Raw genomic sequence first — 13,576 nt, 5'->3', positions numbered from 1 at the left:
ATTACAATCTTTAAACCCAAGCTTTGGTATCTTCTCTAGACTGAAGCCAACCATATTGCTGGTGAGGCGTTTTATGTCAGTTTAAAAACTGAATTGATGTTGTACTTTGCATGAAACATAAGGTTTTAGAAGTAGATCATTCTTAATGTTTAAATTATTTTGTCTTAAATTACTTAAGCTGCTAAACAGATTAAAAAAGAGGTTTGCAGCTGGAATATACTTCCTCCACAAAGTAAGATGAACTACAGCATTATCAGCAATTCCTTGATAAAACGGAAAAATAATGCGTGTTGTCCTTGACAAAAAATGTTTTATGTTGTAGGAACAGAACCGCAAACACAAATAGCCTTTTTCCGCGTGTGTCGTGTCCCATCCCCGTCCCCCTCCCCCCAAATACCGTAGCTGTAGCTCTACATTCTCTTTCTGTTTTCTAGGGTTGGCATGGCTTCAAATCTGCAGACTAACTTGAAAAAGAGCGAGCAGCCTTACTGGGCTGTGCTCAAGTCGTCTGTTCAGACTTGAGCCTCATTCCTGAGATTCCTGGCTTCCGAGGGTTTCTCTGGGCGAAGCGATGAAATGCCAGATTGAATAGGCTCGCAGGGCGAGGGCTGTGGCCCCTCTTTATTTGCGCAGCAGTAAAGGTTCAGTGACTGCTGTTGAATGAGAGCAGGAAATTTCCTGTGTTGATACTGCAGCCCGAGTGCTCTCGACGGTTCTGCCACACACTGCCCCGAAGAAAAGGTGTGGAATATTCCTCCGAGCTCGCATCCGAGCAGGAGGGCTGCCTATAAAAGTGCGCTTGTTCTAGCTCAGCATCTTTAATAGGAGAGGTTCAGAAGGAAAACCTGAAAAGAAAAACCCTCAAAACAAACACAGCTACAGCTGACACAGTAGAAAGGAGTCTCTGGGCTGGAGGTGGTGACTGTACGTATACATAAATACATGCTGGTGGACATATATGGTATGTTGTGTCCCTGAAGACTGGTGAGTGAGAAGATAGGTATGTGTCTAAGGAATTAGTTTCTGGGTGAGGCTTTTCTGAGACTCCTTTCTCACCAGCAACCATTTGGCCAAGCGTTAATGATCCTCAATCCTGCCCTCACTTGCCCGAGCTCGGTGCGGAGATGCGCTAGCCAGGCAGCAGCTCTCGCCGGCGGCCGGGCAGCGGGCTGGGCTCTGGCCAGTTGACCGCCGCAGAGCGGTGCGGGTGGCTAGTTAACGGCACGCTGCTCTGCAGTTGGTCTCTCCAGGGCAAATAACTCTGCCCCGGGGCTCCAGGATAAATAACGTGGCCCTGGGGCTCCAGGATGGAGGCACTGTAATAACAGCGCAGGAGATAGCTGGGGAACAATTAGCAGTAGAAGATGCTTATTGGTAGTCACTGCAAACAGAGCTGAGCTCGAATGAGTAGTTAACTGCCGGTCAGCTCAGCTCGCTTAGATTTCGTTCTGATGTGTCATTTACCGCTGAAGACAGCTAACTGTGTTTTGAAGAGCAGTTTTTGACAGCTGCCTCTTTGTTAGATTGACATCATGTAGGAAGATGAGCATTTGAATAAAATAGTCTTGTTCAACAAATTACCTTCTGCTACCTAGTTTGGTAACGCTTCATTCCCCATGTGTTACTCTTCATTTCAAAAACAACATTCCTGGGATTCTTGACTCCTTCCTTCCAATATAAGCTGTCCAACTGAAGTCATCTGTGATACGTTCACACCATTCCCCGCTCTGCTTTGTACAACAGCATGAGCTGTCTGTCAGTTAAAAACTTGAGGAATTTTTCTAATCCAGTTAATACTCTGCTCAGCCTCTGAGACCTTACAACCAATTAGTTCTAGATAGTTGGGAAATTGGTGATATAGTTAGCTGATAACCCCAAAACTCTCGAAAGCTGCATTCTTGTTGCCTATTCTGTGCTGTGTTTTAGGTTCATGAGAGAAAAATACAGAAATAAGGCTGTATGACTACGAAAACGCAGTTTAAGTTGCAAGCATGCATTTTTAAAGTTCAAGCCCTTATCCTGTTGGACCACTTAACTTTAAGTACCCTTCTAAATCAGAAATGCATTCTCCTCAGTAATTGAAGCTCAGTTAAGGCTAAACTGAATGGTGGCAGAGTGACTGGGATTTCCTAGAAAAAAGGAAACCTTTTTTCCCCAAAAAACCTGTTCCCAGATTCACCAGATAAAAATGAGATTTCTGACTTGAGATGTGTGTGTAACTCTGCACATTGTGACAGTTCTCAAAGAAAACCAGCATATCCCTTAACAGATCTGGAAGCAGAACATGCACAAAGTGCGATATTGGACCTAGATATGTTCCATCAGATTACTAGATTAGCTTTGATCTCACTGATAAAAAAATTCTTTTAAAAACATAAACATGTATTGTAAGGATATATTGGTTTACACATTGGTGAGGCCTTTCGTGACAGAGCTTGTGTGCCTGCCTACAGGACTGGGGTTCTTGCCTCCTGAAGTACGGCAACAAATGCTGTCATTTGAGGCAGGAGTTCCTTCCAAAAACTGGTGACATCCATGACAACTAAAGATGCTTTTTGCACTTGAAACAATTTTATATTAAATGTTAGAAGAATCAAACCTGGTTTATTTAAAAACTTCCTGAATTTTTCCATGAAAGAGCAGGTGTGACAAATCTGCTTTAAAGAAGCCTTTTTGGGGGTTAAGGATGTGTTCTCAAAGTCAAATCCCTGCAGGTTAATGCTGGGACTTAAACTTGGGCTGACCCAATTTCCCTTTCCTCGTTACTGGGAGCATCGCAAGCTTTCAGTGGGAGGTGGATCACTGGGGTGCCATCACTCTTAATTACTTGGGTAAGCTCTTGCTTTTGTAGGTGAGAAACAAAAGGGAAATGGGGAAATGAGCAACTGCAAGGAGTGTTCTGGGAGAACAGTGCTATTGAAGGAGAGGTGGTAGCTGGGTGCTGTTAGAGCTTCACTGAAAACCTTTCTAAACTTTCTGAATAAGCTTGAATGACTGCAGAAAGTGAAAAATATATAAACTAATAAAGATGATGTTTGTTTCCCTGCAGGGTCTCCTTACTATGACAATGTCCGCCCGCTCTCCTATCCAGATTCTGATGCTGTCCTCATTTGCTTTGACATCAGCCGGCCAGAGACTCTTGACAGTGTGCTAAAAAAGGCAAGTGTTTGAGAAACATTTGAGTACAGAACTGTTTGAGTAGCTTCTCTTTAAACCTCTGAAGAGTGGTGCCGTTTCCTGCATTGGAAACTTCAGTTTGTTTCTTTTAATGGAGGGATCGCAGGACTGAGCTCTGCACTGCTAGCATCTGAGATCATTTGTTTGAAAGGGATGAATGTTAATTGAAAAGAAAAACTCCCTAGTGGACAGTCAGGGGTGAAGTAAATTCTCATTCCTCAGCCCTTAAACAGCAGCGAATTGCTTAGGGTGGTGTGAGGTGCAGGGCTGGGTGCAGCAAGAAATTGTCTATCACATTATATTCATATAACAGACAGGATTGAGAAACTTTGCCATGTTGCAAAGACGGTTAAAACGTGCCTGCCAAGTGTTTGGACTTTTGCCATGGCTTTACGTAATTTCTCAGCCTTAAGTTAGAAGGAGCCAGTGACAAATGCCTCTGGAAGCCACCAGAAGACCTAGCAGTGGCATAGAAATGCAGTCCTGTGCCAAACTTCAGAATTTTTCACAAGCTCAGTGGTCCGAGATGCAGTGCCTGAGTTAAAACACTGAAATCGAGCTCCATGTTTGCAAGGTGGTCCTGGTCCTCTCCTTGGTCGCTGGGCGTGACTCAACTTTGCAGTGTTGTCTTTAAGGCTTAATGACCTGAAGTTCCTTTTTTCTGTCGCTGGGGCCAGTGATTCTTGTGTCACTGGGAATAAAGTGGCATACAGTGCTGTGAATAGTCTACAGAGAATACTTAGACTGTTCTCTCGGCTACTAACTGTGCCAACAAGCATCTAGAACTGTCTTTTTCTTTTTTCTCGCAGATAATGTTGGTCACTATGCTGTTGCTTCATTCTATAAGAGGTTTTTCTTAACACGCTTTTAAACCTGAATGATATCCTTGAGTTTTAGGGATTGGATGATCTGTTTAGATTGTGCTGCCAAATTTTTGGCTTGCTGGTGTTCTTGGAGTAAGCATGGCGGGGGTGGGGAGAAACCAGAAGAATATATCACAATTTTTGTTTAAAGGGCTTATTACTGGCTCACAATAGCTGAACTCTTGACAGATTTGTGTAGTTTTAGGTGTGAGGATGTAGCTGTGAGCCAATATATAGCGACGCTTATTTTGTGGTCACTCAACACCTGCCTCTGGCTCTGTCTGGAACCATTGAATGTGGTGGCTCTGGGTTTCACTGGTTCCTGTCTGCAGATGGCTATGGCTGGGTGTTTGCTGCTTGTGAGGAGTGACAGATCTGCAAACCTTTACTCATGTAGGTAAACAATATCAGTTCATTCTCTCTTGATTGGTAAGTCGGTGGAATTAATGAGTGTATGAGATTGTAAGATTTCATCCTTGGATCAGATTCTGCTGGAACTAATGCCTTTAGAAATTAGCTTGAAGGTAGATACAGCTATTACGTAAGAGCATTTCCATGTGAGATGCCATGACTTACTAAACTTCATCTTGTATCTCTTGCTGCTTTGGATTTAAAGATTCAGCTGCTCGAGTATAATAACCAAATAAAATTTTACAGTGGAAAGGTGAAATCCAGGAGTTTTGTCCGAACACCAAAATGCTTTTGGTTGGTTGCAAGTCGGATCTGCGCACAGATGTAAGCACGCTAGTGGAACTCTCCAATCACAGGCAGACGCCCGTGTCCTATGATCAGGTATGTGCCACATCCTTCTTTGTCTTCCACCCCTAAGTACAAGGCTCTTTTCTATCACTGTAGCTGTCTTTATGAACAACTACTCCCCCCCGTAGGCAGATGCACATACTCTAGTAGGTGCTGGAGGTCAATTTGAAAACTGTTATGAGGAAGGGCAGAGCCTACGCACAGCCTGGGTGCAGCAGAAAGTCATGCAGTTCCACAAAGCATGCTGTAAGCATCGTAGGATTGTAGCCTTATTGATCGCAAAGAGCCTTTTAAGTGAGTTGAAAATAAACTTACTGCTTTTCTGGGCCTGCAGAGGCTAAAACAGTAACTGAAATGTGACATGTCTTGCTATTTACTGATAAATTGGTAAAATTGTTGTCTTCAAACTTAAGATTTGAATCTTGTACATTTGACTTAGCGTCATGACAGGCATTGTATATAATCTGATCCCTTAAAAAGTCTATTTCTTGACATCTTCTGTGAAGACACCTTGTAGCTCTCTCTGAAGGTGGCAGCAAATCCAGAAATCATCCTAATTCTTGGCAGCAGTTCTCTGCTGCTGGGTAAGTGAGAAGTTTGGAACCAGGCATCAGGGGATAGAGAACCTGAGGTGAAAGGGAAAGGAATTGGGCCATGGGAGAGCAGAAGGTAGAGAACAGGGGAAAACTGGGCTCTAAGGTAAACTTCCCCTTATTACTCACATGTGTAGCATGCATTGCAGCTGAATCACAGGGGTGGTTTGAGAGACACCCTGCAGGATGTAAGAGTGAGAATGGTACCCGCAGAAGTAACTTTAGTGTGTATATCCTACACTGTCCAACAGTTCCTGATCTTTTATCTGCAACCCCAGGTTTTCCAAACCAATAGCTCCTAATATGTGATTAATAATAATGCAGCATACTTAAATTTGAAAATGCATAGGTACCACAAACCGGGTATCTTGATTAAAATATGACATGGAGTGTTGTACTGTGATGGCTTATGCTGCTTATGGCATTTTTCTACACTTCACGCAGTAAACACCCCTCCGTCCCAGCCAATTTTATATGATACTAAATGCCAATTGGAAGACAATTCATAAGTGTCCTTAAATCCTGCTTGTTGCAGAAGATGTCCTCTTGGTTACAACCTACCACTGTTGCATCTGTATGTATTCACGTTGTTCAGCCTTGGAGCTGTAATTTTCCATGCTATTTTTCTTGGAATGTTAAGCTTGAAATACTGTCTGCCGCTTACTACTTACGCGAGTTCGTGTATCACGGTTTTTGCAGTACTTCGATAATGTCAGCCAGTCTGACCCTTTTCTGTAAGTGATTAAAAAAATCTACTGATGGGTGGATTTGTCCTCTGGTGCTGAAGATTTGCACCTCTTCTGGTGTCACAGCTTAGCCTGTGCCTCTTAGGAACAGGAGTCAGCCGAAGACAAAGGGCTAAGCCAAAAGGAAAATCGTACGTGTCACAGGGAAGCCCGTACCTCAGCAAACTCCCGTAACTTCATGTGTGCTCTATGTTTAGACTGAGCAATGGTTGTATCTCTTGTGGTTGCCAAATCCCTGCTGGCACGAAGCAACCCAGCGCTCTCCTGCGCGACTCCCAGGGAGAGGTTCCCCGGAGCTGAGAACCACAGCTTGTTTTTAAATTCCCTTGCCTTGCTAAGCTGACATGGGGTCAGGGGGCTTCGCGGGGTTTTCCCCGCTCCCCTTGACTTCGCAGGGAAGCGTTGGGAGGCTGGAGCCGGCTGAGGACGGCCTGCCTCCAGTGCGCTAGCTGGTTTCCAGTCAGCTACGCATGAGCAAGCGTTTCTGAGGCTGAGGTACAGGCTGGACTTGGTTCCTGGGGGTTGAGCTGTTTAACCGTGCCAACTAGTCCTCCTTCATCAGTCGCTCCCCCTTACGACTGGCGAGAAGACGGCCGCGGCATGGAGGGCGCGTGCCGAAGGCCTGGGCTCACGTAGGTTAGTGCCATCGGCCTGGCACTACAGCGGGGGGGCTGGGCCGACTTGTGCCTGTGTCTCGGGCCCGCGAACGGCTGGGGAGTGGCACGTCGAGGGTGTGGTTGGATTTGGTCACTTGCTAAAAAGATTCATCCCTCAGAAGTAAAATTCCATCCGAAGAACTCCATTTTTTTTCCACACGATGCTGTATTGTCTTCCTGTAGCGAAATCCACAACAGGATACAGGCATATTGTCATCTGCCAGAGCCGCGCGCCGTTTTTCCGTGTGCTGCTGGAACAAATATCCCTGCTTTGACTTCTAATGTGCGTAAAATCAAAAAAGGAGGGCTCATATAACCACTAATGTCCTCTTTTTTGGGGAGGGCTATTCCCTAGCTGCAAGCTGGTGTCACTGTCCCCGATCCAGAACCCCACAGCACGTTTCCCTGCGGACTTTGCCCCCGTCGTGGAGACGCAGGACGGGCTGCGCTCGGGTCAGGGGCACGCTGGATAGCCCTTAAGGCGGTCGGAATGCATTTTCTCTTGGAGACAGCAGGCTTAAATCTGGACGCTGCCAGGTCCAGATCTTTCCTAGTGAGCGTGTGATTCACGGGTGCAAGTTAAAGGAGGTGTCGGGCTAAAATTGCTAAATAGGTCCTACTAAACACTCTTCTGGCTTTCTGCAGTTGTGTGCCGGTCACCCAGCTTATCTTCGGTCTTCCAGTTTGTATTTATCGGCATAGGAGATAGAAGGCTTGGGTACTCGTTTAATGCATCTTGGAACCAAAGCTCTGTTTGTTTTGCAGGAGTAGCTGCTGGCTGTAGTGCTGGAGCTTCAGCTTTGGTTTTCGCAAAGCATTGTGTACCCAAAACGGCGCTGAAAAGCGATTGTCTGGCTTGCTTTGGCTCTCGGTGGAAACTTGGTATTGATTGCGTGTTCTTTTTTCCCTTAGGGTGCAAATATGGCCAAACAGATTGGAGCAGCTACGTATATTGAATGCTCAGCCTTACAGTCAGAAAACAGTGTCAGAGACATTTTTCATGTTGCCACCTTGGCGTGTGTGAATAAAACAAATAAAAATGTTAAACGAAACAAATCGCAGAGGGCAACAAAGCGAATTTCACACATGCCTGGCAGGCCAGAACTTTCCACAGTGGCGACAGACTTGCGAAAGGACAAAGCAAAGAGTTGCACGGTGATGTGAAGGACCTTGGTTTCCTGGAGAAGGAGGAAGAGAGCGTCCGGGAGAGGTGGAGGTTCAATGAAGTACACAGCCACATGGTATTTTAATGAGGGCTTATGCCAGTGCTTTAATGGAGACTTCACCTGTTGTATGAGACTGTACTTAGGAACTGAGCAGCGAGAAGAAATGGCTCTAAACGAGGTGGCATCAGGAAATGATACTTTGAAGAAAATGCCAAAAAAAAAAGAAAAAGGGAAAATGTTTGAATGTGCTGAGGAAAGAGAGTGAATGGGAAAAGTAACACTGCGAAGAAGAGAGATGTCATTGACAGTGCTTGTTTCTTTTATTAACGCTCTACTCCTGGATGCTACCACTTTGGTTTAATTAAAATAATACTTTAACCTTTTTTAAAAGAAGGCGTTATTAATATGCCCTCCTCATTAAGGAACTATCCCTGTGACCTTATAGTTGTTTTTTTCCAAAGGATATGATCTAATTTTTTAGTAGCTCATCGTTAAAACGGAGAGGATACCGAGGCTTGTGCGTCACCTAGAGGAAAACACTGTACGTGAGAAGTTTGGAGTTTTGCCTTCCCGAGACGGCAGCGCAGTCTACGTTTGAGCACAGTGGTGGTGAAGACAGCCGTCTGAGATTCCCCAGTATTATAGGTGCCCTCACGCTGTGGAAATTGAACGGCTCAAATTGGGGCGTGGGGGCAAACTACTTGCTGGTTGCAGGACTCTGACTTTCCATTCCTCTTTGTGATTGTAATTTAGAGGGGAAATGATCTCCAGTTCTGGTGTACTGTATGGGTATGTTGCTGTAGGTTCAAGGGAAAGGTGCTAAGAGCTATGATGACAAATGATCCTTAGTTTTACAACCGTGGTAATTCGTTAAGCCTTACTGCCCGTCTGGGGAAGCCCCAAGACTCCTCTGCTTCTGCTAGGAGCTGGAGTGGATCCCAGGATCCAGCCCTCTGTAAATGCTACAGAGCAGTGTTTTTCTGTGATGTGGTTCACTGCAATTATCTTTGGAGGGAAAAAAAAAAAACAAATCCAAGAATCTGCAAATGAGGCAGCAGAGCCAGGTTATCTTTTGTGATGCTCTTATTTCTGGGGCAGCTGTCTCTCGCAGTAGACTGCGTTTGCTCGTGGTGAGGAAATGGAGTCTGAAGAGCTGTGACGCATTAAGGGGTCCCCAGTGCAAACTGGATACTGCCCTTAGTCTTCAAGATTAATATATACATATCCAGACAACAATCCTGAAACATCGGTGAACCAGTTAAGCCAAATGCCTTTTTGCTTACTGAATATGCTTGTTACGTTGATGAAATTGGCCTTTAAAATTGTTTGCAACCGCTTACTGACTGACTTAACTTCATAGCTTCTCTCAGAAGAAGAGTACTGTAAGCTCTAACCAGCGTGGCTATCGCTTGTTGAGGACAAGCGCTTTGTTCCCAAGGGTGATGCTTCATTTTTGAAGTGTTAAAGCTCTGTTCATGTTAACTTGCGCAAAGGTAAAGGGTTACCATAATTAAAACTCAGTTCTGTGTGTTCCCGGCACTTTGTTTCATCTGATAAAAGGAAAAAAAACCAAACACCCATTCTGATTATTTCCCACAAAAAGACATTTTTACCACCATAATAAGCTTTTGACTGATGCAACAGTGCGCTTAGGGCAGTATTACAAAATAGCTGGTAAGTGCTTTCTGTATTTAAATATTGTGGAAAAAATAAGTTATAACTGTTATAAAACAGGTCATTCATTACTTTTTTAATTGTTGAAGTCACTTTGTATGTTTGGTTAATGTTTCTGCAGTATTTATTAAAATACCATTTTTTTCTTTGAATTAAAAAAAAGTAATTGACTTGTAGTGAAAATGGCCTTTGTGTGTTAGTTCATTAATACTTCTGTGTTTTGGACGTAATTGTGCTGAGCTACAGGCCAGGCATAGCTGGGAACTGGGATGTGATTTGAATAGAAATCGGTCTTGCCCTTGCAACAGCCTTTTGGGTTCTTTGGCATTATTTTTAAGGATGTAGCGTGGGTCGCTTACCTGAGTTGCGTTTCCCAAAAATGACAGAGGCTGAGGAGACCGGAGCAAACAAACAAATGAAGTTTGGTTTTGTTTTGCCTCTAAAGCACTGAATGCTGCTTTTTAAAAGGTTTCATATATTCAGGTTGTTCCTAAGAACTGTTCTTTGCTGCCCGCTGCGAGTTCAGCGAAGACAGACTTTCCTAAGCAAGGGATGCGCCTGTTTATCGTCATCGTTGGGACATCGTGGTTGCTGTGGCACCTCTGGGAAAAGTTGTCCCAATGCATCAGCTCTGCTGGGTGCCGGCTCCCCTTTGGACACGGAGGACCTGATGCAGGGTGTAGCCAGCGTGGTCATCCTCACTGCTTCTACAAGGTTTTCTCCCCTTGTAAAGTCAAGGCAAGAGAGCTTCTTAAGTGTCTCACTTTTGGGTCTACTGAAGTGTGTGTTTGCTCTGCATCTCTTAAAGTCGGGCAGAAGTCCCAGCAGTTGCTTGTCTCGTTAATGCTTGTGTCCATCCTGCGCTGACCTGATCGCCCGTTGCTATGTCTGGTGACAAGGCAGGTTGAGTTCCCTGGGTTTGTCGATGCTGTAGTTACGTGTGCGCGTGCCTCGCTGTGTGAGAAGGCAGCCCATACTGTTGGGAGCGTGCTGGGCTGGGTCTGCGATGTCACTCCCTGCTGCAGTGCCTTTCCAGCAGCTCCTGGGGACCCTTGTCCTCCCACAGCCTTCAAACACCAGCCCTGCAGCAGCTCCTCGTGGAGCTGGAGGTGGCCTCTGGCAGCGTGCGGCTGGGGTGTTGGAACTCCTCTGGTGAGGCTGCTGCCGTGGGGTGCGTTTGGCCGGGGGTTAATGATCCTTGTGCACAGAAAGCTGCTGTGACTCGGTAGTCTGAATTTGTCTTGTTTCGGTCTTTGGTCTTTCCATCTAGTTAATACATGTGCCAGATTGAAGTGCTCTTGATTAGTGACCTACACAGTCTGCTTCAAGTCAGTAGTCTCAAATCAAGCCACCAAACAGATCGACTCCTTCAATGACTTTGAATCCTTTGCTATAAAGGGTATTTCCCAATTCATATTCAGCCAACAGGGTGGTTCCTCCTCTCAGCACTCTTTCAGGTTTTTTGGCATCCTTATCGGAACTACAAATGCTGGAGGAGCAGTTGGGCCACACAGACTTTCTACTAGTAGTGCTTTAGTGTTCATCCTAAGCTTTACCATAACCCTCCTGGTGCCGCGTCGCCAGTTCCCCACACCAAGTGCTCGGTGGTCCTCCTGGCATCCGACACTGGCACAGCTGGCTTCTGCTGACACGGTACAGCAATACGGCCATGCACGTTCTGCATCGCCTGCAAACCTCCTCCTGGGGTTTGCAGATCCTGCTATTTCTTTTCAAATCTCTGATTTGCTGTTTTCTGGGTCTTGGTAAGATTGTGAGGTAGGTTAGGACAAATAACCTCTTTGAAGTCTCGCTGGAAATGTGCCTTGTTGGTGATCCCACTTTTGAGATCCATCGAAGTTTGCAATGCATTTTTGGCCCGTTTAATGTGCACAGGCTCGGTTTCGTGTCGCTCCAGTGTTCTACCGAAGTGTGGTGTGGTCACAAGTCAAACGGTGTGAGTTAGGAAGGTACTGTTAAAGGTGCTCGTAAACCATACGTAAGAGTCCTACAGAAAGGAGAGAGAGATCTATTTTCAACTAAACAATGTTGATTGCTGGTTGATCACTTCCTTCCTTCAACGCCACCAGCTCAGTCCTTTTTTTTTTTTTGCTCCAGGTGGACGGAAGACGGTGATGTCTTGATTTACCTACCTTTTCCCTTTAACGTTAGAAAGCTGGTAGTTCTGTCTACAGCCACGAACCTTGCCAGTGTCTGCGTTTCTGTGCCCGCTGCTAGTTTTACCATTTCCTTTAGACTGGAATTGCCAATTCTGTTGTTCACATGAAACATTTCTTACTAGCTTTGGTGAATAGCGGCCGAAACCTCTGAGCAAGAGGAAGGACCAGAGGTTTATCCCTCTAAAACTAGAGCCTGGGCTGAGGTGGCATCTGCAGCTGCAGAAGCATGGTTTGATTTTCGGTGCTGGTGAGATGATCACCCCCATCAGCTCTCCGGTTGCTTGCTGAAGTGAACAAGGGGTGAATCAGAAGTATTTTCGGTTGTGGGTTGTGGCTTGGTCAGATGTTTCTCTTCAGCACCATTTGATCCCTGGAAAAACAAATCTGGCAAATCGCCATGACTCGGTCCACTTCCAAAAAGCGCTTAACTTGTGCAACTTTTTTCGTCGTCGTTCTTTTATTGCACAACTGCGTTGTGCAATCGCTTACGGTAATAGAGGCAGCGTACTAAAACTCATCCCCTACAGAAAGTCGCGGGGATCCCCGGGAGAGAAGTATTTCTACACGTGGTGGGCTGGTTTGTGGTGCAGAAAGAGACCTGGCGGGATGGCCGACCCTCCGCACGCCGGCGCGCTCGGCACCTCGCCGTTCCGTAGACCGTTTGATGGGCGCGTGCCCCTTCCGGGCGAGGGGCCAGCAGGATGCCAGCACAGCGGGGAGGAGGTGGGCGAGAAAAGCAACCCCACCCCACATCCCTCACTAAAACTTGTAACATGCCTGAGCTACGCTATTTGATGGGTATTTATGGGCTTTCCCACCTATCTGGGTAGCTGCTTAAAGCTCTAGCAGGTGCGGTTATTTTGGTTGGAGGGTGCTGGGTCCGTGGTGGGTGGGTGGGTCTGGTGGCCCTGGGTCCCCCAGGCAGGACCTGCCCGCGGCGGGGGCTGGCTGCGGGCGGGGAGGAGAGCCCGAGGAAGGGGCTGAGCTCGTGTCTCGGACTGTTTTTCGTAGCTGGTCTGCAGAGAGAACCGGGGAGAGCCTGGCTAATTAACAGCTTAGCTCGGTGTTGTCAGTGTGGCATTCCATTGCCTGATCCTCACGTAGCAGCGCTGGCTCTCGTAAGGGAGAGGTGATTTGCTGGAAAGCAAGTAATTAGTATTTCTCGGATCATTTGGCTTCTTCCTACCAAACTCCTTTCTTACAGCAGAAGACTTATTAACCTTTTTCCCCAGGGGCTTTCCACCTCATCTGGTTGTCCTAATTGCCAGCCTTTCCGCAAAAGCCGCCGCGACGCTGGAGTTGCAGCAGAGCCGCAGGCCCCCGGACCGCGGCAGGGGGCCGGGCCTGGTTTGTACGCTCAGGCCGTGATGTGTTGGATGCAGAAGCAACTTCGTAAATTTTCCCGCAGCGTGTTCAGCTCCTTCGGCTTTCCGGGAGGCCCTTAAGTGTCCAAAACGACCCTTGGACTGTTCTGAGCCCCGACAAGGGGATGCTGGGGTCCAGGCTCCCAGCGCAAGAGCCCTGTGAGGCTGGAAGTTGCTCAATATCGAGGAGGAATGTTCTGCCAATCAAGTCTGTCTCTCTTTTTTTTTTTTTATCCTCCCTAAATTAGTTTGGAGGATTAGGGATGAGAAGCAATCTGAGGAAAAAGATCTTGGCCAAGTTTAAAGAGGACCTGTGAAGAAGGAAGCTTTTCTACAGCTGTCAAAAGGGAAATGTTGGGGTTTTTTTTAGCCCCCTGACTCACACGCGTCGCAGAAGCGCT

General features: G+C 46.3%; 1 protein-coding gene across 1 annotated transcript; it reads left to right on the top strand.

Moving 5' to 3' along the window:
- The first annotated feature begins 942 nt into the window (after positions 1-942).
- On the top strand, positions 943-7,958 carry LOC104620352 (rho-related GTP-binding protein RhoE-like). The gene is given in 4 exon segments (XM_010286543.1): positions 943-1,000; positions 3,050-3,159; positions 4,698-4,832; positions 7,707-7,958. Coding segments are annotated over 4 exon segments (555 nt in total).
- Positions 7,959-13,576: the final 5,618 nt, after the last annotated feature.

The sequence above is a fragment of the Phaethon lepturus genome, unplaced genomic scaffold (assembly GCF_000687285.1).
Source record: "Phaethon lepturus isolate BGI_N335 unplaced genomic scaffold, ASM68728v1 scaffold34804, whole genome shotgun sequence".
In the NCBI taxonomy this organism is placed as follows: Eukaryota; Metazoa; Chordata; class Aves; order Phaethontiformes; family Phaethontidae; genus Phaethon; species Phaethon lepturus.
This window is presented reverse-complemented; position numbering and strand designations above follow the sequence as displayed.